Source organism: Sturnira hondurensis, unplaced genomic scaffold, assembly GCF_014824575.4.
Source record: "Sturnira hondurensis isolate 20B ecotype Veracruz unplaced genomic scaffold, ASM1482457v3 Scaffold0010448, whole genome shotgun sequence".
Classification (NCBI taxonomy): domain Eukaryota; kingdom Metazoa; phylum Chordata; class Mammalia; order Chiroptera; family Phyllostomidae; genus Sturnira; species Sturnira hondurensis.
In genome coordinates this window covers 1,213,051-1,239,598 of record NW_028083079.1, presented here as the reverse complement: position 1 = coordinate 1,239,598, position 26,548 = coordinate 1,213,051, and the positions used below count along the sequence as shown (strand labels likewise).

The 26,548-nt window shown below is 45.6% G+C and overlaps 2 protein-coding genes across 3 annotated transcripts in view; one reads left to right on the top strand and one right to left on the bottom strand.

Moving 5' to 3' along the window:
• The first annotated feature begins 230 nt into the window (after nucleotides 1-230).
• Nucleotides 231-6,370, top strand: TEX48 (testis expressed 48). Its single transcript, XM_037059048.1, has 4 exons — nucleotides 231-279; nucleotides 2,582-2,695; nucleotides 4,897-5,058; nucleotides 6,267-6,370. The coding sequence occupies exons 1-4, from the start codon at nucleotides 231-233 to the stop codon at nucleotides 6,368-6,370; spliced, it is 429 nt and encodes a 142-aa protein (XP_036914943.1).
• A 14,419-nt stretch (nucleotides 6,371-20,789) lies between these two features.
• TMEM268 (transmembrane protein 268) overlaps nucleotides 20,790-26,548 on the bottom strand; it is a 28,011-nt gene continuing 22,252 nt past the window's right edge. For both annotated transcript variants that reach the window (XM_037059135.1, XM_037059134.1), the window contains exons 7-9: nucleotides 26,025-26,105; nucleotides 24,960-25,148; nucleotides 20,790-21,961 (exon numbers count right to left, since the gene is read on the bottom strand). In XM_037059135.1, the coding sequence (XP_036915030.1) occupies nucleotides 21,782-21,961; nucleotides 24,960-25,148; nucleotides 26,025-26,105 (450 nt within the window). In that variant the 3' untranslated portion in view covers nucleotides 20,790-21,781. The remainder of the gene's footprint in view (nucleotides 21,962-24,959; nucleotides 25,149-26,024; nucleotides 26,106-26,548) is intronic.

Sequence of the window (26,548 nt, the reverse complement as noted above, 5' to 3'; positions counted from 1 at the left end):
CTCAAGTGAACCATCAGGCACAAATATGATAGTGCAGGGCAATGAGTAACAGAGTAACTAACAGAGTCCTCAGTTACACAGCAAATTTCTGTCTGCAGTTTGAGATCATCCTAAATTTTCCCTCAACTCAGCTCTCACCCAGAGTTTGAATTCAACCTCTCTGGATCCACCTTCTGGTGTAGGGGGTTTAGGCAAATATTGTGCAATGTTGATTGTTCTTTTCTGGAGAAATGGCCGATGAAGAAAGTTTATTTAGGCAGGGAAAGGAACAAGAGGAATGTGAGTGGGTGGTAGAGATAAAGCTAGGTGGAGAAAGAAAGAGAGATGCAAAGAAAGTAGGTTTCAGAAGGTTTGAGTAGGAGTGAGATCTTTTTTTTTTTTCTTTCCTTCCTTTTTGAGGCCAGAGCCTAGCAATTAAAAAGAGCCTATTACATGTTAGGTCTTTTTGTCTTCTCTCTTCTCTACAGACCCCCTTAAATCTTTTACTTTTGACATTGGAAGTTTGCCATACTGGCCATTGTCATTCTCAGGCATCTAGTGAACTGTTGCCATTGATTAAGATAAACACATGAGAGTACATATGATGAGAGTATATATATGAAGCAGGCGTTTTTCCAGGAAGAGGCAGCAACTTCAGTGTAAATAAGACCATGAAAGGCAGGAAAGAATACACTATGCTTGATCAAAAGTTGGCGTACACAGTGTCTTGGGTCAGGGAGAGCCTAAAAGAAGCTCTGTGATCAACAGCCTGGAAATCCCTGAGTGCAGAAGATGAGCTGACTGCAGTGGGCTTCATTCACTAATTGAACCAGGCAGAAACTGTGCTCTCGAAGGTTTTGAGGGATTCAAGGCAAACTTGTAGCAATTACTTTGTTTATACGAATTGATCACCTGCCCAACAGACCTCCAACCGTTATTTCTCGGGCAGAATTGTGGTGGGAGCAGAATTGTGGTGGGAACTTCGGCGGAATTGTGGTGGGAGCTTGTTCCATTCCTTCCGTGGGAAATAACCCTTCCTATTCACCATGTATGAGCCAATCTAATACAAAGCAAAACCCCAGGAGGCAGAGTTCATATAAGTAGATGGAGAACATTGAAATTAAAGCAAGCAGCCGAAAAATAAGCATATGGATGACAAGCATATTTGCTACATGGTGCATCCCCAAAACAAAAGTTCTAATTGCCCTATATAAACTATTATTTGTTTTAAAAATCTAAGAAAAGAAAATAAATTCATTAAAGGGAGCTTAGTGAAGGGTGTCAGAGTTTGTGTCATGTGGAAAACCTCACAATGGGGACGTCTGTATGTGTCTAGTTGGCTGGATACGTGTAACCCCGTATATAAATTGTGCCATATTGAATAGCTTATGTTTAGGAAGTTAAAGATTTTGTGTCAATTATTAAGAGGTCAAGGGTGAAAGAAACAGGAAAATCAGTTAGGAAGCTATTACCATACTTTAGGCAAGAGATGATAGTGGCTTGGACCAGGTCGTACGTGACAGTAGAGAAGGTAAGAAAAAAAGTGCCCATGAGCAAGGTAACGCACACCGAGAACTGGCTGTTGTGAGGGACATTAACCAAAGCCTGCTAACAATTTCCTAAAAGGGGGCTTTGCCACAGAAATGGGGTGTGAGAACAGGAAGCCCAGAGACAAAGAAAGCTCCACAGACAAGGGAGTTTGGGACAAAAACAAGGCTTTTTTAATTCTGGACCATCGGAGCTAGAAAGAGCCTTAAAAAGAGCATCTAGCCTAACTTCCTCTTATTGGTGATGAGGAGCCTGAGACCAAGACAAGCATGGACTTACCTGAAGCCATATAGCAAGTTAGTGGTGGAACCAGGACCTACACCTACAAGGTGGTGCTTCTATTCCTGTTCTCACAGGGCCCACACCAGCTGCAATTGTTTGGAGGCAGTGAGCTACATGACAGGAAATGGATACATTTGTTGTATGCCTAGCTCCCCAGGGGTCACTCTTAATAAATATAACCCTTTAATTCTGCAAAGCAGGCACCGTGATAAAAATGAAGCTCAAGAGATTCAGGCATTCACCCAAGAACAGACACGTGGAAATGGGGTAGAACACAGATCCGCCTGGAAGCTGAGCATGCTTCTGTGCACGTCTGCGTGGACTGGGATTGTGCTGTATGGGGGTCCTAGGTGGACTGTGAGCACAAGTAAAGGATTGGCATTTTTCAGCTACGGCCTTCTGTTTATTTAGGAAACAGCCCTGCCCAGGGACCTGGGCTCAAATTCAAGATTGGCTGCTTCAACAAGACAGCCATGTGGGCAAAGCTGGCACAGTAGAGGCTTTGACTCATTTCCATGGGTAAGGAAATTATGTAAGAATTGGGGAAATGCCGTAAAAAGAGGGCAACCTAGGCAGTTAAGTCTGGGCCTGCTGGGGCCTGTTGTTGTTCCCCAGTAAGGTCATGGGGAACAACAGAAGAGAGGGGAGGGGAAGGCTATCGTACTTTGGGAGAGGCTGACTCAATATACCCTCGTTGCAGTAAATCCCCAATGGGCATCTGGAGTCCAGACCCCAGCCCAACCCATAGCCCTCACTTCATTTTCTCCTAAAGCAGCCCACCGGAAGCTGGCCTCGAAGATCTTCTGTCTATGCTGTAGAGACTGTGAGGAGTCCCACACCACGGATGACTCCACAATCCCCAGTGACGTCCAGGAGCAGCAGCCTGGTAGGTACCAGACGAGGAGCCTGGCCTCTCCAGACCTCATTTTGCTCATCCTTCTCCTGCTGAGACACCCTTAGATTTCCTTCAGCTTCTGAGGAATAATTCCTACCTAAAGTAAGATAGGAATTAGGTGGTCATACACCCAAGCCAATAACAATAGAGCTTAAAATCTCAATACTTAAAAAGTGCGACCCGTGGACCAGCAATATTGGCATCACCTGGGAACTTGTTAGCACTGCACTCCAGACCTACGGAATCAGAGCCTGCATTTGAACATAACCTTCAGGTCAATCTAAATGTGTATTATAGTTTTAGAAGCACTTTCTTAGAGATTACATATTGGTTACCATTCCTGGCTTTAGGGCTGTGACTAGGTTCTAATCAGCTGCGCCGCAGAATCGGGCAAGTCACTTAACCTTTCACTCTGAGCTTCAGTGTCCTTACCTGTCCAATGAGCGAAGTCAAAATGTATCATTACTTTCCAGGATCAATGGGAGGATTAAATGATTAAGCACCTAGCGCAGGGACTGCCCAAAGTAACCACTCAACCAATGTCCAAAAGGGAAATTCTATATGAGCACTGGCCAGGGTAGGATAGGTGCTACTGTCAAAACAAGTCCTGAACGCTCAATGTTTACAAAATGAAAGTGTATTTCTTGTTTATGTAAAGTCTTTAGCCAGGGCTTCTGGAACTCCTACCAGCCATGTGCAAGGGAAGAGAGTGAGAAGGAAGTATATCATTACAACCCTCTTGACGATCCAAGACAAAGGTCATTGTGGAGAAGACTAAGGGCCAAAATCCACAATTTCAGATAGAAAAAAAAATGAAGCTTCATTGTCAGGCTCAGGCAACGCTAGGACTGACAGGCGCTTGCTGTGGGGACAGGTGTGGGGGAACGCAAGGCTCGGTCAGGCATCTGGCATAGTCCTACTCAGAGAAGGGATAGTTCAAGGGCAGGAAAATATTACATCTCCATTCTCATCGCATGTTTTCCCAGAAATCCACACTGGGGGGTCTTTGAGGTACTTCCCTGGAAGTCATTTCACAATAAAAACCAAAAAAACTTGAACATGTCAGTCACATTTTCCAAGATAATAATAATGATCGTTAATAAACCCCTGTTACATGCAAGGCACTGTCTAGGCACCAGGTCCCAGCTGTGATAAAATGAATCCTCGACTCTTTCAGAGCTTACACACGAGGAAAGTGCTACTATTAGATCCCTGCAATAACTCTTAAGAAGTGGACATGATTATCCAAACGGATGTGTCATTTTGCAGATTTGAGAAAAGGCACAGGAAGGCGACGCAATCTGCTCAAGGTGTGCAGCTAGAAAGTGACAGAACTACTTCTTCTATCCCAAAACACAGCTCTGTCTATTGCCAAAGTTCTACATCATGCTTTTAGGAATCTAGAAGTATAGAAAAGCAGAGCCTTCTCTACAACAGTGTTCACATAACGGTATTTATAGTAGTGAAATTTGCAAAGTCTAAACAGTCAACTATAGAACAGCAGTTCAATAGACCTTGAATTAACCCTAAAGTAGAAAATTATACAACTATCACTTCTTGAAATTCAGCGACATGAAGAAAATATTTATGGTGTAATGTATAAAGCAAAATGGATTCATAATGTCTAAGATGTGATGGACTGTGTAAAAAATGTGCATAGGAAAAGACTGGGAGTCTTTTGGTCATATCATTGGGGTCATATCTGAGGGGAGGGATATTTGGGGCATTTTTTCCCCTACTTCATAGTCTTCAATATTTGCTAACTTTTCTATGATGGATATGCATTACATTTATAAACAGGAAAATAGTAAACTTTACATTTAAAAAAATATGTGGCGTCTGGCTGAAGTAAGACCTGCTTGAGCACGGTTGGTAGGGTAATAATATGGGTTTAATAATTTATAGCTTTAATTTGAACATTCCATCTAAAATGTCAAATGGTGTGCTCGAGTGTGGTGTTGTTGTGTTACAGAATGACATGCTTATGATTTTGCAATAAAAGATTTTTTAATAAAAGGGAGCATTATTTGTGCTGAACTCTGTATTTTGAACCCAGCACCTGCCTATGATAGGGGCACTCAGAGGACTAGAGGTAGATCCAGGTACTCCCCATCCCAAAGAGAAGCAGCAGTGGTCTGTGTGCACTGCTTCAGAGTGAGCAAAATGCCTTCCCCTCCGCCATCTCCCTGGAGCCTGCCCACATGACCACATGGAATTGTCATTGCCAGGTGTAAGGAAGCTTGAGCTTGACCAACAAAATCCTAAGTATGCTAAAGGAGCCTCCGGCTTGGCTTTGAGACAACCCCCGGCCCATCCAGAAAAAGACTCCTCCACCAGCAGCAGCGATTTTGAGGGTGAGTTCCAAATTGGGATCTAGCACTGACCAGGAACCCCTGGGGGAGGGAGCCTTGTCTTGATGCCCAAACCCCACTGATACTTAAGCTGAGTCAAGTGTAGTGATAGGAGAGACGGATCACTCCCATCAGGAAGGTGTAGTCATATTATAGGACACGCTGGAGAAGGGCCAAGGTTGTAAGACCTGCCCACACGATCTTCCGAGCTGGGAATCTCATGAGGAGCACGTGGAGGAAAGAACACACACCCACACTCCCCTTCTAGGTCCTGTGGCTTTGTCCTCTGTGTGGTTTGTATGATTATTAGCTTCATGTCTGCTTCAGGCACCAGAAGTAAGTTCTGGGACAGGGCCTATATTAGTTTTGTTCCCCCAAATGCAGCCAGGTGTGTGGCAAGTGAACAATGTCAGAAACTGCTCATGGACTGAGTGCATACAGAAAGCTCGATGCAGGTGACATGTCTCTGGGTCGTGGAAGGACAGAAGCCCCGTCCTGGAGAGGGGGCACAGTCCAGGAAGAAGAAACAGAGCCACATTGCTGGGCACCACTAGGGCCCTGGTGACCTCACATAGCTGATAACCACCCTGTGAGGCTAGCTGTGGAGCTAAGGATCGACCAGCCCAGTCATTCCAGAATTCTCATAAGCTAACCACTCCTTGCAGTCAAAATCTCACACAAAGTCCAATTGCTATAAGAGATAATGAATGGAGGGAGCCCCCACTAGCTAGACCTCCCCTCCTTTCTGCCCTCCACACTCCCCCAAGGGCTGCTTGAAACCCAATTTAAAAACCCACATCTCATTGTATAGAGATGAGATCTGCAGGGGAAGGTCTGCTGAGGTCTACAGGGGAAGGAACTTTTCCAAAAGGCTACCAGGGAGTGGCATTATGGTCAGAACCAGAATGGGCCTAACTCTCCCACTTTCCAGACACTGCACTGGGCAAGACCCCCTACCATCACTGCATTGAATGCACCCACAGAGTACCATGCACAACCTACTGCAGACAGTTGGGGTCCTAACCCTGACTGGGAATCCTCAGGGAAGTGGGCCTTGTCCTTATTACAAATGACTTTGAAGTCCTTGGCCGCAGTCTACATGGCCTATACAGTATTCCAGAATCAGACCAGGATCAGGGATGGGGGCCACCAGCACAGACCAGCCAGGGCCAATGTAAAGGCTTCACCTGTATTGTTTTCCTTTCTTTCATATATGAATACAGAATGTCCCCTGAGAGGTTTTCACAAGAGAAACCTGGACCGCTACTCCCAGAATCAATGGCCATTCCAGCCATGCCTCATTGGGAGACCCTGAAAATTCTAGTTGGGGACCTCATGCCGGTGTCCCAGGCCACAGAGCTGTGAGAGTGACTCCAGGAGGAAGAGAGAGGTGAACAGGGTCCATGAAGACTGACTCAGAAACTCCCCCGAGGAGGAGAAGACGTCTGAGCCATCCCTGTGCCACCAGCAAAAGTCACTTCAGCTCCTGAGAAAGCCACTGCTGGAGGAGCTGCCTCCAATTAAAGTCCATGGTCATGTCACAGGACGGTGTCTCTTCTCATTTCCCTCTCCCTTACCTGGGAGTGTCTTTTCCCAAATGTCTTACCATAGTTAAATATGCTAACCTAACATCTAACTAACTTGAAGCAATGTTTGTAAACTTTCTGATAGCTTCATCTTTAATTTTGAGATACCTGTAATTTCAAACTTAAAGAAAAGTTGCAACAATAGTACAAAGAACCCCATTTCACTGTTTACCTGGATTTGCCCATTGTTCACATTTCCCCCATTTACTTCACCATTTCTTTTCTCTCTCCCTATAACTTTTTTCTAGCTGTTTAAGAATGAGTTGTGCATAATTGTCCCCTATACCCTAAAAGTCTTCAGTATTTCCTAAGAACATGGATGTTCTCTTACATAACTGCAGTACAATTATCAAAAGCAAGAAATTCAACATTGCTACAATACTATTCAAATTCCATCACTTTTCCCACAAAAGTCTCGTAGCTCCTTTTTCGCCCAGGTCAGGATCTAGTCCAAGACCATCAACCGCACGTAATCGTCATGTCTCGATTGTCTTTAATCGGGCACTTGTGTGCTGTTGACTCCTTCTGTCTACAAATGGCTTTTCATTTGTTCAAACCTACTCTTCAGTCTCGCATGGCTACTATTAAATGTTCTTTGTATAAATTTGGCACATTTCTTACGAAACTTATTCCTAAGTATTTTATCTTTTCTGTTGCCCTTTCGGTGGGTTTGTCCTCTGTCATCACCGCTGTAACCAGTTACTGCTTGTGTATACTCGCACTGTTGAGGTAACTGTTATTTTATGTATTGCCTCCCTTCTGAATTATGCCATCGTTTCAGCCAGTTTCATCATTGATTCCCTTATGCCTACCAAGAATGTTACTAGACCATCTGCAAGCAGATACTTTAGCTTCTTCCTTTTCTAATTCTTATATCTCTGATTTGCCTCATTTAATTGCAATGCCTAATACTACCAGTACAATGTGAAGTAGTGGAGGTAGTGGATATCTGTGTTTTTTTTAAGAGAAATACCTCTCGTGTTTGCCCTTTAAGAAAGAAGCTCATTTTTAAGACAAAGAGATTGAGATAGAGAGAGATCATATTAAGAAACTATCCATCAAATTCCTTTTCTTTTTTTCAGCATCTATGGAGGAAAAACAATCTCACCTCATATTTAACTGACTTCCCATTCCACAAAGAAATTCCACCCACTCACAATGTATTATTTTCATAAAATGAAGTTGGAGTCAGTTCACTATTAAATATTGTATTTAATAGTTTTGTACCAGTAGTTGGTATCACTCTGTAATTTTTTTGCATTGCCTTTATCAGACAGCTATTAATATTCTATACTTGCTTAATTTAAAAATTCATAAAAAGAACTTGGAAGCTTGCTTTTGTTGCACAGGCTCTAGAACAATTTACGTGGCATTGGAACTGCCTGGTCTCTGAAAGGCTAACAGAATTCCCCTGTGAAACCATCTGGGCCAGCTGCCTTTTTTTTTTTTTTTTGGCAGAGGGGTAGTTTATTTCTTCTCTAGAAATTGATGGAGTTTCCTGTCTCTAATGCAGCCATTTTGATAAACTGTTATTCCCTAGGAAATTATTTACATCTAGTTTTTTTCAAATGTATTTGCATAAAGATACATAAAGAGCTCCTGATATTTTAAAAATTTATCTCAATGTTTATTTTTCCCTTAACCTTTCTAATTTTATCTATTCGTGTTCTCTCCCTCTTTCTTCATTAAGTAACAAAGTGTTCTATTTTGTTTATACTTTGGAAAATATTTTATGAATTAGATTGACTTTTTTTAATGCTGTATGTAAGTCATTTCAATTTTTATTCTTTGGTACAATGTCAGAAAATGCTCATGGACTGAGTGCAGTCAGAAAGCTCGATGCAGGTGACATGTCTCTGGGTCATGGAAGGACAGAAGCCCGGTCCTGGAGAGGGGGCACAGTCCAGGAAGAAGAAACAGAGCCACATTGCTGGGCACCAATGCAGGGTCCTGGTGACCTCATATAGCTGACAACCACCCTGTGAGGCTAAAAGGATTATTTCTCTTAAATAATCTTTTGATTACCTTTATGTTCTTTTCCTAGCTTGTTAAATTGGAAATTTATTTTATTTTCTTTATTCAAATATTTAAGGACTGTGGTAGGCAGAATAATGCCCCCCCCCAAAAAAAAACACACCTTTGCCCTATTTCTCGAACCTGTGAATGAGTTGCCTTACCTTACTAAAGAGATTAAGGATGCGCGTACAGTTCAGGGTGCTAGTCAGCCAACTGAGGTGGGACAGTAAGCCTGTCCAATCACGTGGGAGAATCTCTGCAGCCCAGCTCGGTCTCATTTCTGTCCCCATAGCACAGGGATCAGGACAGGAGGAGGAAGAGTGGAGGAAGCAGGTAAAACACAGCATTTCCTCCCTAGCAGAGAAGGAACTAAAGTGGTACAATCCATGTGTAAAACGATTTAACAATACCAACCCTGAACCTTTAAAATGCCCCAGCTTCTGATCCATCATCCTCCTTCTGCCAAATCGTCAGCTGGGTCACCTTGACCAAGATATCTAAGAAACATTCTGAGCCTCAGTTCCCAGCTCCTGGGCTCTGTGACATCACAGGAAGCCTTTCTCTGCCCCACCAGCTGCAGGTGAGTGAGGCTCAAAGGTCAGGCCTGAGAGCAAGAGAGGGTATTTGTTCTGTAGTGAAGGGAGACACTGTCTCCATCATTCCTGGACACCTTTTCGTTTTGCTGCAGGAAGCAGCCATTGCCTCTAAGTTTGTTTCTCTCTGGGTCCCAGTCTCCCCACCTGTGCTAAATGACCCCTAAGGGCTCCTCCGGCTCCAGAAGAAGCCTTCCTGCTTGACCTGGTGGATCTTTATTGTTCTAATCCAAGTGCTGTGGAGTCACTGGAGACCAAAAGGTCACAGCCCGCAGAGGACACCCCAGGGCCCTTTTTTTTTTTTTGGCTGCTACTTCCATCTAGAGGAGGGCACTGGAAGTGCAAGAACCACCACACCCCCACCTGCCTCAGCCATCATCATTCACTTTACTGAGCACTTACTGTGTGCCAGACACCGTGCTAATAAGCCCTTCACATCCTTATGCCACCCAGTCCTCACAAAAACATTCTGGCATAGGTTTTACCACTCCCATTCTACAGTTAGGAAGGCTGAGGTTGAAGGAGGTTGAATTGCTCTAAATTACATGTCAAGGTCCAGCAAGAATTACATCCCATCTCCGCCTAAGTAAAAACCATACGCTCTTAATGGCTCTGCTGCTCTGCCAAGTTTCAGGAGCAGCCTTTCCATTTGAAAACCAGCTTCCATGAACTCTCAGAAGATAAGGTGGTTCTGAACATCTCTCTTCGTCTGGAATTGCCTGTAGGGTGAGGCTGTAGACAGCAAAGGCTCTGGCGCCAGACAAAACTATGCTGAAATCCCCATTGTTCTCTTGGCTATAAGACCTGAGAAAACCACCTTTCTGAAGCTCAGTTCCATCATCTGAAAGGGGGACAAAAGTTCTGCCTTGTAGAGTGAAGCTGAAAGTAAAGTGAGCTGACTGAGATGTCAAAGGACCTGTCCAAGATGCTCAATGAATGCCACTGTCCTTGACACCTTGGCTGTTTCTCTTCCCTTGTTTATCTTCCAAGATTGCAGTCACTGGGAAAACAAGGTAAGCCCAGAATCACCGTGTTTCTATCCACATCTATGACCAGGGAGCAAAACACCTGCTAGTAGAAGGGAGAATGAGGGTCGTTTTGGGCATATTGTTGTCCAACAGTCAGAGAAGGCTCATGGGTTTATTCCCCAATAATGAGAGGGCACCTACTGTGTGCAAAAGCCCCATGCCCAGTGCTGGGGTCCAAAAGTGAACTGGACCCACGTCTGCCTCCTTGAGAGCAAGAATCCCTCACTCACATCCATGGTCATGTCCCTCCCATGGTGCCTCACACCAGTAGGTCCCCAACAAATACATGCTGAACAAATTGTCCGATTCTCAAACATGAACAAGGCATGGAGAAGAGTGAGGTGGGAAGGTAAGAGGAAGTTCCAGGGGAAGAAAGGGGGTTTCAATAGGATGAATTAAATAGGGTGAATAGGCCAGAAGACTTTTCTAGAGAAGGTAACCCTTAAGCAAGGCTTGAAGGAGGTGAAGGAATGAGTCTCTCAAACCTCTGGGCAAGAGCATGGCCCAGCCGAAAGCAGAGCCTGTGCAAAGGCAGTTAGAATGCAGTGGAGGAAAGGGAGACAGCAGGAAGGTAGTTTTAGATTCCGAATTTAGCCACAGGAAAGGGGCATGAGAGTAGGAGATGGCCAGGAGCCTGGAAGAGAGAAAGGAGTCTAGGAATAAGACAAGGACCTACGACCTTGGACCTTGGATCATCAGAGATGGAAGGATCCTTGGAGAGACGATACAGCCCAACACCACCTATTACAGATGGGAGCCTAGGCCCAGAGACAGGCATGGACTAACCCAAAGCCACACAGCAATTCAGTGCAGAGCCAGAGTTTGAACCAGCAAGGCTGAGCTGCAGCATCATGCTCCCATGGGCCCAGGCCCAGCTGGAATAGACGGGAGGCAACACGCTCCAGGAAGGAATGGGAATGGAAAGAGAATGAGCCCTGAGCCAGCAGCTCTGTGCGCCTGCCATCACAATGCTCACTTTATGTGCAGTGAACCGCAGTGGTTCCTCCACGGCAGGCACTATTCCCGTATTCCAGATAGGACAGCGAGGCACAAAGGGTTTACAGAATCAGCCCATGAGCAGACGCCTGGAACACAGTACACAAACCTGACTTCTAAATGCTTATCTGGGGACACTACTGTGTGCGTGTGTTGGGCTCTGCTGCCACAAGGCCCAGCAGAGAGAGATTTTCATTTTCTAGTCAGTCTTACATTCATTTAGTCAGCCCTGCCCAGAGAACTGTGCTGCACCCCCAGGCTGGCTGATTCAACAAAATGCTTCTGCAGGTAGCCCGTCAGAGTAGAGGCTCCAAGCTCCTTCTTGGGTAAGAGAACTCTGGGCAGAAGAGGAAGCCTGGCCAAAGGTAGGCTCACGCAAGGGAACCTGGGCCTCCTGTCCAAAGGGGGCTTCTGGAGGTGTGAGAGAGGGGAGGGGTGATACCAGGGGAGACACCGGCTCAGTGTGACCCACCGCTGAAATAACAATGGGCTTCTGAGATCAGAGCTGCAGAGCCGCCCCACTGTCCTTTCCTCTGCTCGCAGCCCACCAAAACATGGCATCAAAGATTTTCTGTTGCTGTTGCCCAGCTGGCGAGGGGCCTTCCACCACCGTCAGCACCTACAGTCCAAGAATGTCCCAACCGCATCACCCGCGGACCTTTGGTAGGTTCCTGCTGTGGCTGTGTGGGGGTTGTCCACCCTCCAGCTTCTGGGGGGTGTCAAAGGGGAGGAATTACCCAAACCTGTAACAATACAGCCTAATCCTATATTTATTAGATATTAAAGATCACCGGCTTTAGTGCAACGTATCTGCTCGAATTCTGCCTCAGGAAGACTGAGGTCACTCACTTGAATTCTGCCTCAGTCACTCACTGAGCTTCAGCATGCCCCTCTGCAAATGAAGATAAGCATAATATACGACCTGCTCTTCAGATTGTTGGGAGGATTAAACGAGATCACATATATAAGAGCCTAGAATATGGCCCCACAGGAGGCATGCACTCAACAGATGAAAACTTGCATGTGTGTACTAGTCAGGACCAGCTAGGCTATGCTTACCCCAAGCAAGTAGAATTTTATTAAGCCGTGATATGAGCAATCCTCAAATGGGATATGACCGAGGCTGTTGACTCACATGTAATCCAAAGCCTTATCCTTCGCTCTTTCAGATCTAAACACAAATCGTCAAAATAGTAGGCAAAGGAGACACCCACCCCACTCCTCCATCAATGGGGTGTTGAAGACATGTACTCTTGCGAGACCCTGAATGTTCTACTAGTCAGCGAGCAGCCCCACACAGGTCTCCGAGGCCGCACAGCTGCGGGAGCGACTCCAGGAGGAAGAGGGAGGTGAACAGGGGCCATGAAGACTGACTCGGAAACTCCCCCAAGGAGGAGAAGACGTCTGAGCCATCCCTGTGCTGCCTGCAAGAGTCACTTCAGCTCCTGAGAAAGCCACTTCGGAAGGAGCTGCCTCCAATTAAAGTCCATGGTCACATCACAGGACTGTGTCCCTCTTTTCCCCTCCCCCAGCCCTACTTCCGAGATTCCCTTGGGTGTGGAGCAATTAGAACCTAGTAGCTTAAAAAGAAATATGGTTTTATTATTCTAAAATATTTCAGTTACTCCTAACCAACCTAACAAGAGTCTGGAGAGGCCAGTTAGCATAATGGGTGGCTATAAATGCATGCTGTAATAAATGCCTAGACTCTGAGGGGGCAATTCTGCTCACCTATTGCATGGCTTCATTTGGTGCTCAAGACCGTAGTGAATACTGGGGCGGGTTGTGCAAAAACTCTGCAACCAGTAGCCTTAGAGTGACGCCATGTGCATTGCATCAGGGAACAAGGCACAGTGCTGATACCCAGAGCTGTTTGCTAGAATGCCCAGCAAATGTGCAAATGTGAGTGATACGCGGGAGACCCCAAATGCCTTCAACTCCAGCCAGGTAAACAGTTGCAGAAACAGATTACTTCATTGTAACAGAACAACAACTTTGGGAGCAAAAAGATGAGAAGCATTTTGAGACCAACTTGGGGATTCAGGGAAGGCTTTCTGGAAGAGAGGGTGCTTGAGTTTTCTGAAGTTTGAAAAGGATTTAGCCACACAAAGAGGAGGGGGAATGACACTCGGTAGGGGGCCCACAAAATAGGTAAAGTGGAGAAATAGAGGCACAGTTAGGTGGGGTATGAGAATAATGAACTTTGATGTTTGGAATTACTGAGGTGAACACCTGAGTCAGAGCGTGGCAGGAGGTGAGAGGGCAGAGCAGTGAGAGATAAAACCCAGGGAAAGGAAGCTGGGTGCTCTGAAGGTCCTGGGGAGACAAGTGAGTTCTCTGCAACAACACAGCATTGCCAGGTTTCTGATTTTTGCAATATGCCCATGGTGGGATAAGAAGACAACTTATCATAACCACACTTCCTATTCCTGCACTCACCTCAGAAAAGAGAGGAATAAAAAAAAAAAGGATGTCTTGTGCTATAGTTCTATAGTCTAGAGTTGATACCCACAAAGGAAAGCCCATCCTGACTGCAATTTGAAGTGTGAGTAATAATGATAATAATAGTAATGTATAAAATCTGGTATATCACTTACTCTTTTAAGTGCCTTAGAAATATCAACTCACTTAACATAATAACCCAACAAGGTTGGTACCACTACTACCCTGTATCAGTTACTATCCTATATACTTAATCACTACCCTGTATGGTTAATTCTTATATTAGTTCATTATTATATTCACAAATGAGGAAACAGAGAGTTTACTAAGTCTCTTAAAAGTGACCATAAGAGTGAATGACAGAGCTGAGACTTGAACCCAGGAAGCCTGACTTCAGAGTCCACATTCTTAACCAACCAGTTCACAATGATGATAGAATGACATTCAGTTGCTCTCTGGGCTCCAAATGGATTATTCATTGCCTGCTCTTCGAAAATGGAGCTAGGCCCTTTAAATCTTTTTCCTTTGGCAGCTGCTTACAATGCTATGCTTTGTCTGTAGGGGGTGCTAGAGACTATGAAAGAGGAAGGGCTTTCCCTCCTGGTGCTGGCGTGCTCCTCTTAGCAGGCTCTTGAACGAAACACAGCTTCTCCAGTATCTAGCTTCTGCAGCACATGCAGCTTCTCAAGCATCTGGCTCCTGCACTGCATGCAGCTTCTCCAACAACAGGTTTCTGCAGTGTGCACAGCTTTCCTGCACCCAGATTCTGCAGTGCATGGTCATCAGTAGCACTTGGCAGCCAGAAGCTTCTCCTAGTACCCACAGTAAATGAGGGTACATACACTCCATCTCTCTGTAATAGTTTCCCTTGTCACCCTAGGGGGCCGATGTCTAGAACATTCTGTCAACACATCATCTCAGGCTCCTCTGCATCCAGGGAGCCACAGCCACGTCCCACCCAAGGTCCAGCTCACAGTTGGGGATGGCGTGTGGGGTGCTATTCCTTCCGGGCCTCTCTCTCAGCCCCGGGATTGGTGGCTGCTCCTTACATCTGCTGTCCTCATGGTCTTTAGAGTTCTCTTTACTTCTTACTCTTTACTAATCCATTAGTTCATTCTTTATATCAATCTTTCCATATTCATATTACTATAAACGGTTAATTCTTATGTTGTTTTCCATCTCATATTACTATGTGGTTTCAAGTCTTCTGATTGGACCCTGACTGACACAAACATCCAAGGAGCTGCCTAGGCAATCGAAAGAGACAGCAACACAGGTACGAACTGGGGCAACAGCCCAGGGAAGGAGAGCCCCAGGTTACAACACAGTTCTCAGGTAAGGCCGGCCAATTCTGAGAACTGGGGAAGGAGGTTCTAGGATTCTTTTGTGGAGCAGAAAACTGAGAAGGGGTTGGTGGTGAGGCCAAGGTGACAACACACAGATCATTTCACCTTGGGCTATCTTAAGCTAGAGGAGCCCATGGGACATCTGGGTGGCACATCCAGGTTAAAAATATGTAGCAGGAATGGGTGAAAGAACCACGGCTGGAAGGAAACGAACAGGTTTGCTGGTTGTGTGTGGGTTACCAGTTCCCTAGTCCGACACATCTCTTCTCCACAGGGAAAGAATCCCCAGTGGCATCAGCTGGGTGAAGAGCCTTCCACTTTCCTGGTACTTCACTGTCCAGGGTCCTCTTCTACTTCCTGTTCTCACACTGTATCCCCTGGGCTATCCTCTGACCTCAGTTATAACACCCCCCATACCAAGGTCCCACTTCCCTTCCCCAGAAGACCCCAAGTTCCTCATGTCTTGGAACTAAGATGGATGACTCACTGAGAACTGTAAACCATTTCCTGCATAGATGTTGCAGGTGCTCTGCACATAAAAGATGCTCCTTAAATGTGACTTCCTGCTTTCATCATTTAGAAGCCTCTTCACAGATGGGACGGTAAGAGACTCACATCCCTATGAATCTGTCAAAGAACTCTGAGCCTCAGAATGACATCTTTTTGGAAGGATTTTCGAATCATTACCATAAAAATAATAATGGAAGCCACAGCTGGATTTTACCCCTGACTGTGGCAGACTATGTAGCAGACAAACCCTCCTGTGAGAGCAGTTTTTAAAAGCTCTAGTGTGGGGGTATTTTCTTAAATCCATTCAGATGCATCCAATGAGATACCAATGCAGCTGGAACTTGAGAGGCCAAGACCCTGGAGAGGAAGGAAGTGGAAGGAGATGAAATGCACACCGAGACCTTACACCCCTTCGAGACCCCTGCCAACTCCTAAGCAGGTCTAAGCAGCTGAAAAACCCGGCAGAGCTTTTAGACTCACAGCCTAGAGTAACAAAAACTGGAGGTTGAGGGCTCACCTTGAAGAAGGAGTCCTGGTCATTATAAAGGTTTTAACCAGGTCTTCAGTTAAAATTCCTGAGGGGCTGTAACCTCCAAGTCAGGGCTAACTAGAACTAGACCAGGTCTCCTAGGACTACAACCCAGAGTCAAATCTACGCCAATCCCACTTTCTCAGAAGTATATTCTTCCTGAAGGCATATCCAGAGTCTTGTACATCTCTTCATTTAAAAAAAAATGTCTAGTATTCAATAAAAAAAATTGCCAGGAATACCGGGAGGTAAAAGCAACTAACCACAAAGCAAAAGAAACAGAGCTACAGAAGAGCCAGATACCGGAGTCAGCAGACATGGAATTTAAATAGTGAAGGAAATAGATGGAGATGGATGATCCATTGAGAACTGTAAACTATTTTTTAAATTTAATTAAATTATATAGGATTAAATACTATGATAGGTGAAATTAAGAACTCTAGCGAGAAGATTAACAATCAATTAAACACAAATGAGGGCAACCGTAATGGACTAGAATGTAAGTTGGCAGAAAATGTGTTCAGAGTGAATCAGAGGAACCAAAATAATGGAAAACACAGTGTCTTAAAGATACACTGAAAATGTCTTAACTCACCTCTCATTAGAGCCCCAGGAGATGAGAGTCAAGGGGTAAAAGCTCTGATGAAAAATACTGTGTCACAGATTCAAGATGAGCTATGAACCCAAGCAGGATAAATACAAAGAAATCTGTACCTGGGCACATCAAAACCATTGCTGAAACCCGAAACAAAGAGAAAACGTGAAGAGCAACGAGACTCGCAGCCGACTTCACAAGAGAAGCAATGAAAGCCAATGACATCTTCCAAAAGTTGAAGTAACTGTAGGACCCGGAATTCCTGACTTACCAAAAAATATCTTTCAAAAATAAAAACAAAGTGGAGACTTGTCAGCAAACAAAAGTCAATCGGTCACCAGAAGATCTACATGGGAAGGAAAATGCTAAACGAATTTCTAAATAGACTAAATACTCAAGTATAGTATTTAGTACAGTACAGTATAGTGTAGTGTGGTATAGTATTTAGTATAGTATGTGCTATACTAAAGAAAAATTCCAAAGGTAGTTCTAGGAGGAAAATGATCCTAAATAAGTGTTTGAAAATGCAAGAAACAAAGAGTAATGAAAAAGGAATTCAGAGTAACACAAAGTAAACATAGGAATAAATCTAAATGAATACTGGCTACATCACACAATATCTGTTGTGGTTTGAAATATGGAGAGAATTTATGGGATGGTTTTGACGGGGGGGGAAATGGAGACAACTGTACTTGAACAACAATAAAAATGTGAAAAAATTTTAAATTAAAAAAATAAAGTCAAGTAAAACATGGAGAGAATTGAAATCCACAACAATAGCACAGCAGGCAGAAAGGTGACTTCTGAAGTCACTGGAATGTCCAGAAAGCGGTGCCAGAACTCACCCAGCCCAGAAAGTCAGGGAGGCATGTTGCATCCAAGGTAACCCCTAAAGAAAAGAATACACGCCTCACAGGCTAATAGAAGAGAAATGACAAAAATGATGCAAAAGAAGGCAAAAAAAAGGACACAAACGAGAACACAGCAAAAAAAGATCAAAAGAAAGTAAAAAGCAAAATGGTACATATAAGCCCAAATCTATAATGTATCAGTAGTACATCAGCCATAGCGGAGTAAATAGTCCAGTTAAAAAAACCGAGACTGAATTTTTTAAAATCCTATACACCCACAAAAGGGGTACCTTAGATATAAAGACAAAGTCGAAAGTAAAAGGATGAAGAAACATATACTGATGTGAAGACTATTCAAAAGAAAGCTCATGTGTCAAAGTAAATTTTAAGGCAAAACTCTAATCTAGATAAAGAGGGCTATTTCACAAAGCTGAAAGAGTCAACCTATCCAATTTCTAAATCTGTATGCATTGACAACAGAGCAAAACTTGTCAGAAGTAAGTTATCCACAGCAGCATGAGTCGTAACAGCCAAATGCAGAAACAACCCAGCAGATGAATGGATACACAAAACCTGTTCTAACTGTGCAATGGAATATTATCCAGCCACGAAAAAGGAATAAAGTGCTAGAGCTACAGCATGGATGAATCTTGAAACATGTGATGCGAAAGAAAAACCAGAGACAGAAAGCCACATACTGTATGATTCCATTTATATGAAACAACCAGACTAGGGAAGTCTACAGAGAGAGCAAATAGATCAGAGGGTGTCACGGATTGGGGAGAGGCAGGAATGGGGGGCTCGGGCAGGTGACGAAAATGTTCTAGAACTCAACAGTGGCCGTGGCTGTGCAATCTTATGAACATACTAAAAAATACTGAATCGTATACTTTAAAATGGTGAGTTTTATAGTATGTGAATTATATCATATTTTTTAACTATGTCATTAAAAAAACAATCTGTCAGAAGTAAAAGGAGAAGCAAAACCTACCCTCACCATTGGAGATTTCCTTGGCTTTGCTGCTGAAAGAACGAGCAAACTGACGTAAGTAAGGACAAAGACTTGCACAAGGCAGGTGAAAGCAGAAGACAGCACGCGGCAGCTGCAGAAGAAAAGCAGTCACTGATGGAGCCCTCGCTACGTGCTTCACACACATCACCTCCACGAACCCACCTATTATCACACACCCTTAACAGACGAGGAAATGGAGGTATAAGAGGAACAGAGAGGGTAGCATCTGGCCCAGAGTCACCAGCTCACTCGTGACCTCCCTGCTCTACTGTCTGTCTCCTAGCACTGAATTTAAGAAAGATTTGACTAGAATCTTAATTCACATAAACACCCTATGGTGCTGAAGTAACTGAGGCCTGATGCAGCCTGAATAAACATAAGCTGTTAATGACCTACTACATCAACGAAAATATACACACCAGGCACCTAGAGTAAACAAGACATAGTGAGAGATTTAAGAAAAATAGCAACAATTTATTGAGCTCTTATGCAGGCTTGCAACACGAAGCTACAAGCGCTTCACATTTTCGACACCAGTTTATCTCCACCATAACCTGCTGGGCAGGCACTGTAATCCCCATTCCACGCAGGGCGAGCGAGACCTCAGGGTGGGAAGGACGCCACTCCTAAGAGGCAGAGCTTGGGCTGGAATCGCTGTGACTCAGGAGTCCAGGCGCCCACTTCTGGTCACTGCCCCACCTTCACCGTCACCATGGCTGTCGTGAGCGCAGCCTTCAAACTTAGGATGCATGTTCATTTGCTGAGTCTGGTCTTCGCGGACACCCTGCGAAGTAGGAGAGAGAGGTGCAGACTTTTCTGAATGAGAACCTGAGGCGTGTACCTGGTGGGCACAGCTGAATGCCCCTCCCAGCAGGGGACAGCGTCAGAAACAGAAGAAAGGGAAAAGAAGGAAAAAACACGTGAGGGCTCTTTAAGCCCTAAAATGGGAAAACTGCTGTTCTGTCATTTCACACACACACTTTTGCGCTGTTACCACACTGGCCAGGATTTAATGGTTGGATGGTAACCATGGGCTTCTACCCATCACATTCCCAGCCCACACTGCCTCTGAGGCTGGTGACAGACCATAATCACCTTTGTGAATAATTCTCATTGAGCAAAGCTGCCCTTCGGCTAAAGAGAAATGCCTCACACAGCCATTCCCAAGGGCTGGTCCACAAATGATTTCTCTTCTCTGGCCCAGAGAAAGCGATGGTCAGATTCCCCTTTTATACGGTAAGTCACCCACATCATAACACTTCACATTCACTGGACCCAGTCATAAAGGAGTGAACTGACACTCAGAGAGGTTAAGTGACCTCGCCAAGGTCACCCTGCTAGGAGGCTGCAGACCTGGGATGAGAACCCAGGTCTCCTGCCAGCTAGGCCAGGGTTCTGTCCAAAGGTGCATCAGGTCTGAGCACCTCAGCCACACGGGGCTATAGAATCTTTCTATGTGTACATGAAGGCATAAAAGACAGGCAGGCCAAGGACTATAATGGAGCAGAAAACACTGGAAATTCCTGTAACTTTGGCTTTGGAAGGGCCAGTAAGAGTCATCCAATCTACCCTTTATATAGATGGTTAAACTGAGGAGCAAGCAAAGTTGCACAACTAGGAGCAACAGTTCAGGAGCAGAGCCCAGGTCTGTGCCAACCTCATCGTTCAGCTGAGTTTACCTTTTTAAAAGAGTTTAGTTATTTATTTTGAGACAGAGGGAAAAGGGAGGCAGAAAGGGAGAGAAACTTCAAAGTGCGGTTGCCTCTCATGCACCCCCTAATGGAGACCTGGCCTGCAACCCAGGCATGTGCCCTGACTGGGGATCGAACCAGCAACTTTTTGGTTCACAGGCCAGCGCTCAATCCGGTATGCCATACCAGCCAGGGCTCAGATGATTTTAGAGAGCAATTTGCAAAAGCTACTATGAAGATGACAGAGCAATTAATTACTCTTTAGCAGGACCAGGCTGTGCACAAAGATAAGGTGTAGTCTTTTTCCGTGAGGAGATTATAGTCTGGCTAGAAAAATAGGCATGTGCGCAGGAGAACAGAATCAATAAAATAAAATATCAGCAAAGGCAGCAGCTACATCAAGAATTTAAAGGAGGCAGACAGTAGCAAAACTGGCTATGCTGGAAAGCTTCCTAAGATTGGGATAAGCAAAGCTGGGCTTTGAAGCATGCATAGGAGCCCAACAGGTAGAAAGGAATAGTAGGTATGTCAGTCCAGTAAAAGGTTTCAACTTAAACTTTTTATTTTGTGGGAGATGAAGCCAAATTGCAGATGAAGGGCAGATTTGGGGGGCTGGGGAGCCTTTCAATGCCAGACTAGAGCTTTCGGATTTGGGCCTATGGAATCATGGGTCTTCAAATTTATTCAGAAACAGAGAACCTGGAAGCCTCTGAGCTCTTCATGGAACTCCACAAAGATGACACTTCACTCCAGTACAGTGACAGTGTCAGAAAACAGAGCTGTCACTCCACATCTGCAATATAACACCACAAGCACAACCACGCATGCCCCGGAATGAAAGTCCTCAAGTCAGACAAAATGCGTCTTCTCCGGACAGTCCCACTGACAGTCATGTGTCCTTGCTTTTCTTCCTCTGTCCACTGGAAGCCTGTGCACCAGCAGAAAGCAAGCACAGGTACCTCTTTTTTTCCTTAAGAATCATAGGAGAAAGCTGTAAAAAGGAGGACATTCTGAGAATTCACTTCAGTTTTTCAGACTGGGAGGAGGCAGGCTTGTCACTGCAGAGGCCCAAGGCCATGCCACACAGGCAGCACCCTCCAGGGCCTCCATTTCCCCAGCTGACATGAGGGGTTGGAGGTGGGCGCATCACCTGAGACCAGACTGTGGACACATCTGGCCCAGTCTGGTCATCTTCACATTTGCTGGGCTGCCCTCCGGGAGGGCTGGCGGAGCAGCCCTTCCATCCAAGCCCATAGTGTCAAGCAGCACGGAGAGTAGCTTGTAACTGGCTCAGCTCGGCAACCACGGCTTCAGAAAAGGACTGGGGTCATCACGATGGATGTCAACAGCTGTTTTTGGGCAGGGTCCTGGAGTGAGCATGACACCTTGTCGCTGGCATGACTGACACCCTTCAGAGTGCCCCAGATGCTTCTCACCTCTGGCTCGCCATCATCGGCCATCTTGGGCCCCTGAGGCCTTGCTGACTTCTCACCTTCTGTCTTGGAGGAAGATGAGTACCTTCGTCCCTATGTCACCTGGCCAGGAACGAGCAGCACCCGGTGCCCAAGATGTAGGCTTCTATGAGTTGGCAGGGGCATGGGACCTTTGGAGAGTCTGTGTGTCGTGTCCCCATGGCCTGGGGGAGCTGAGAGGTCACCAGGAGCCGGATGTAGTAGCCACCAAACACTGCCAGCAACTGCTGGGCCATTTCCTGGAAGAGGCAGGGAAGCAAAGTGAGCTACACAGAGAGCAGCAAACGCACATGGGGAAACCAAGCTGTCCTCACACCCCTGGGCCAGCAGTGATGCTCACCGAGGAGGAAGAACCTGCCCAGGCCTCGACCTGGGGCCCTCGGAAGATGCCTGGTCTGGTCTGGAACCCCTCGCACTGCAACTGACGCTATGGGGCTTCTGCAGCCTTGGTTCCCTCATCTCGGAACAGGGTGACCTAACTGCTGATAGGCAGTAATAATAAGCACACAAAAAATCTATGGAGCCTCAAATTGCCAGAGAACTTGGCATTGATTCATCCCAGCCAATCATGCTATTTCCAGCTTCCAATGTCTGTGGGCTGGTAAAATCCATGAGATCGAGAAAATGCTCTTGAAGAAAATCACTAGTGAGTGGGGGGGGGGGGGGGGGGGGGGGGGGGGGGGGANGGTGGGGCGGGGATGGAACACCCCCACAACAGCGTGTGACTCTTCAATCCATACCAGGTACCTGCTGGATTGCTTTAGCAAGTGCTCCTACTATATTAAGAGCTCGCTTATTAAAACTGGACTTGCCTCAAAAAGACAAATACCGTACAATTCCACCTCTATGAGGTACCTAGAGCAGTAAATTCATAGACAGGAAAGAACAGTGGTTCCCGGGTGGTGGGGGAGGGGAAGCTGGTGTTCAGTGGGTGTGGTGTTTCGGTTTGGGAAGATGAAGAGGTTCTGGGGACGGATGGTGGTGACACTGCATGACCGTACTTACTGCCCCTGAATCGTACACTTAAAAATGGTTAAGGCAGTAAACTTTGTATTATGCATTTTACTGCAGTGAGAAAAATGAAACAGTCAAAAAGAATTTTAGAAAGAATTTTTAGAAGTTGGATATACACATGTTCTTATTCGCGCAGTGGTCTCCGAAGTTGTGCTCGCTGGTCTGGCGGCTGGCATTCCGGGGAAACGCTTCCTGACATGTGGCACGGAACCTCTTTCGCAACGTGTACTTGTGTCCAGTCTGAATGTAATAAAGTGGGGTGTGGCTGGCAGCAGGCTGTTTATGTTGGTAGAGTCGGTGATTAAGAACAGGTTTTCAAATGAAAAGGCCAAGTGGAAATTTCAGCTCAGCCACCCCGTGACAGACCCTGAGCAAGTCACTTCATCTCGCTGAGCCTGTGTCTTTACCAGTAAAAGAGGGGGAATCATAGCACCTACCTGGTCAGGCTGGGGTGAGGATTAAAGGAGCTAAGGGACAGAAAGCCCAGTACCTGGTGCTCGGTAAGTGACGCCAATGTCATTACCATGATGGTTAGTTCTAAAAGGCAGGAACTCCCACCAAGCTCTGTGGTTTCTGTTTCGTATGTACTAGAAAATAGTTGTCTTTTGTGCTAGAAAATACTGAAAACTTCAATGAGCCTACTACTTACTAACTCAGCTTGGTCTTCTCGCCCATGTACCCTAAAATCAATAACCTAAGAAACAAAGAGCTGTGACAAACAAAAAAAAAACAAAAAAACTGGCCTACTTAGAATCAGTAGGGTTGGCTTCTGGTCTTGGCTTTGCCAAATTCTCCATTGCTCTGTTAACTCAGGCAAGTCAGTTGACTTCTCAGGAGCTATTTCATCCACCAGAGAAGAGAAAGTAATCCCATCCTCAGAAGGTAAGCTAAAGAATTTTATGCATAATTTTAAAAAGCTATTAAGCCCTGGCTGGCGTGGCTCAGTGGATTGAGTGCCGGCCTGCAAACCAGAGTCACCAGATGAGTCCCAGTCAGGGCACACGCCAGGGTTGCAGGCCAGGTCCCCAGTAGGGGGCACTCAAGAGGCAACCATACACTGATGTATCTCTCCCTTTCTTCCTCCCTCCCTTCCCCTCTCTATAAAAATAAATGAATAAAATGCTTTCTTTTTAAAGCTGTTAAAATATAAAAGGTCATTACAACTATTTCTCCATTTCCCACAGGCACTGGTTTTTCCCACTGAAACACAACAGCCTGGCCTGAGACTTGGGCACTGATTATGTTTTTCCTTCACTAAGTTATCAGGGCAGCTACTTTCAAAGCATGTGCACACACACTGAGATTTGATATTCATGGCAGGAAATTGTATTACTATTGATTTGAATGCATTTGAAAAAATAATTTAAAAGACCCATTATGTTTAATAGGCTATTTCGCATAAACCCAGACATGCATGCCACAATAAAGTACATGCCTTTAGCAATCTTTTGTGTTCTTAAAAAAGAAAAGTCAACGGGATTCAAGGAAAGAGATTAATGTATTTGTCATGTCCTCTTGCAGTAGTCCCACTTGCAGGACCCCCACTCCCCCCAGTGCACAAGGGACAGTCTGGGCTGGTTGGGACATGTAATCCCCAGATCTGTTGTTGTTAAAGAAAATGCAAGCACTCCCCTGCACACACCATGCCTGAGGTCACCCTCACTACAGGTCTCCCAGACAGTGAGTCCTCATAGTGAGAAGAGGGCAGGTAGCACAGTCTACAAACACATCAGATTTCTGAACTACCAGCATTAGGTCAAACCCAACAGAGAGCTTAGCAGGAACAACAGAACTCTGGGGCTGGAATTTGACAGAGATGCATATGAAGTTTAAATATCTAACTGCAATTCAAGTAGACGGATGGACTGATAAAATGATTTTAAAATGACGCAAACATTCATCAACATGTTCGTGGTTAGGTAGGCAATCTACAATCCATCAACACATGACTGCACATCCAGTGGAACTACTAAAAAGAATATCCAAGATATTTTTAAAGGGGGTGTTGGGGAACCAAGTGAGTAGCAAATGACTCCTAGAAACTATTTTTCAAAGTGCTGGAGTAAAAAGAAAAATACTGAAAACCAGTAGGCTGGATCTGCATGTCTTTACCCACTCAATAAAGCCATGTGCCCCCAGAATTTACACCTTGAGGTCCCCACTCAGACTCCACGCAGATACCCCATGAGAGAAGGGGACCTCAACCGGCCCAGGTGCTGTTACCTCTGGCTCCGCCTCAGGAACAAGCTGGTGAAGCTCAGTCTGCATGAATGGCCTGTCTGCAGGTTGAGGGCTGCTGGGCAGGAGAGGAGTGTCCTCCGGCGGGTTCTCAGGCCCCTCTGGAGGTGGTGTGGGGCTCACCCCAGTCTCCATGACAACACAGAGCTGGCTCAATCTGCTTCTCAGCAAGGACTGCAAACAGAGAAGGAGCAAAGGCGGTGTCCTAAGTTGGGTGGCATGCAGGAGGCCAAGTCACTGTCTGAACTGCAGACCCCCAGGGGATGGACGGGCCTTCTACAGACCCAGAGGCCGACCTCGGGAGACAGCGGAGCTGAGCCACACTGGAGAGATCGGGAAATTCCCTTAATAGCTTCTAAAGCACTTTTCCTTCCAAGTTCTCATTGGCTCCTCAAAGTAGCCTGGGACACAGATATCTTTATCCTTACGTTGCAGATGAGCAAACTAAAGCTCAAAGGCCTTGCCCCAAGCCATACAGAAGCTAATGGGCCAAGGTCAGGGCTAAACCACAATCCTGATTTCAAGACTGACAACAGGGCCCAGGAAAAAGCTGATCCCCAAAGAGGAGGCCAGGACTTGGAGACAGGAAGGCTGGGCCCAAACTGGGCATCACCAACCTGCTCTGTGACTGCCCAACAGTGCCAACAGGGCTACTCAGAGCCTCAGTTTCCTCATCTGTGGAGTCAGAGCAAGAGTTCCACGATCTTCTTCATAAATGGCAGGCAGGCATTTTGAACAATTAAAAGTCACCTAACCACGTGGTACTTTCCTCTCCCAGCATCTTTATTATTATTACTATTATTATGATGTAATAAATAAATATGTTCACTATAGGAAATGTGAAAAATACCAATAGTTAAAAAGGAGATTGGTTAAAATGCAATCAGTTAAAAAGGCTTAAGTCCCTCGGCGGAACCACCACTGACTTGACAGAGATGGTCTTCCTTCCGAGTAACTTTTCCTTGGACGTTTCCCAACATGGAAGTGATGCAATCTGTACAATTCAGTCTCCCCGGTTTGTTTGTTTGCTTTTCATTTCAGGTATCTTACCTCTCGGCTGGTCTTCATTTCTCGAACATGTTCAGACAAAAACTGCACACAGTTCTCCAGGTCAAAGAAGACAAACCAGAGCTGGGGAGAAAAGCTGCTATGAGCTCTGAGGCTCCAAGCCAGTCCCTGAGACGGTCTTCTACCTCCTGCCTCCTTGCCAGGGGTCCATCCTTCTGCGGACCCCCAGATTTACCCTGGTCTCTAGCAGAACATGCCATTCTGCTCTCTCCCAGGGACCCTGTGCATGAGGATATCTCCTTTGTACAGCTCACAGGAAGATGGCTCTGAGGGTAAACCGGTTCCCCGTGGCTGCAGCCCCACCTCCCACACGTCACTAAGCACCTGACAGACCCCAAACCATCCTGGACGTCATGGATCCATCCAAAGCTACCATTTCATCTCCAGACACCAGGTGCCCTTCTGTCTGGAAACCAACGGGCAAATGAGTGAACCCTTCAGAGCCGTCCCCCTTACTGGCCCCAGCCAGGTCAGAGGTCATCGACCTGGGTGCTCTGCGGGGAGGG

Excerpts from the sequence above, each read along its gene's own strand:
- TEX48 (XM_037059048.1), top strand. The coding sequence starts at position 231 with ATGGCCGATGAAGAAAGTTTATTTAGGCAGGGAAAGGAACAAGAGGAA. Across the intron at positions 280-2,581 it reads GGGAAAGGAACAAGAGGAAT|CAGCCCACCGGAAGCTGGCC; the intron begins GTGAGTGGGTGG and ends TTTCTCCTAAAG. Across the intron at positions 2,696-4,896 it reads CGTCCAGGAGCAGCAGCCTG|CCTGCCCACATGACCACATG; the intron begins GTAGGTACCAGA and ends ATCTCCCTGGAG.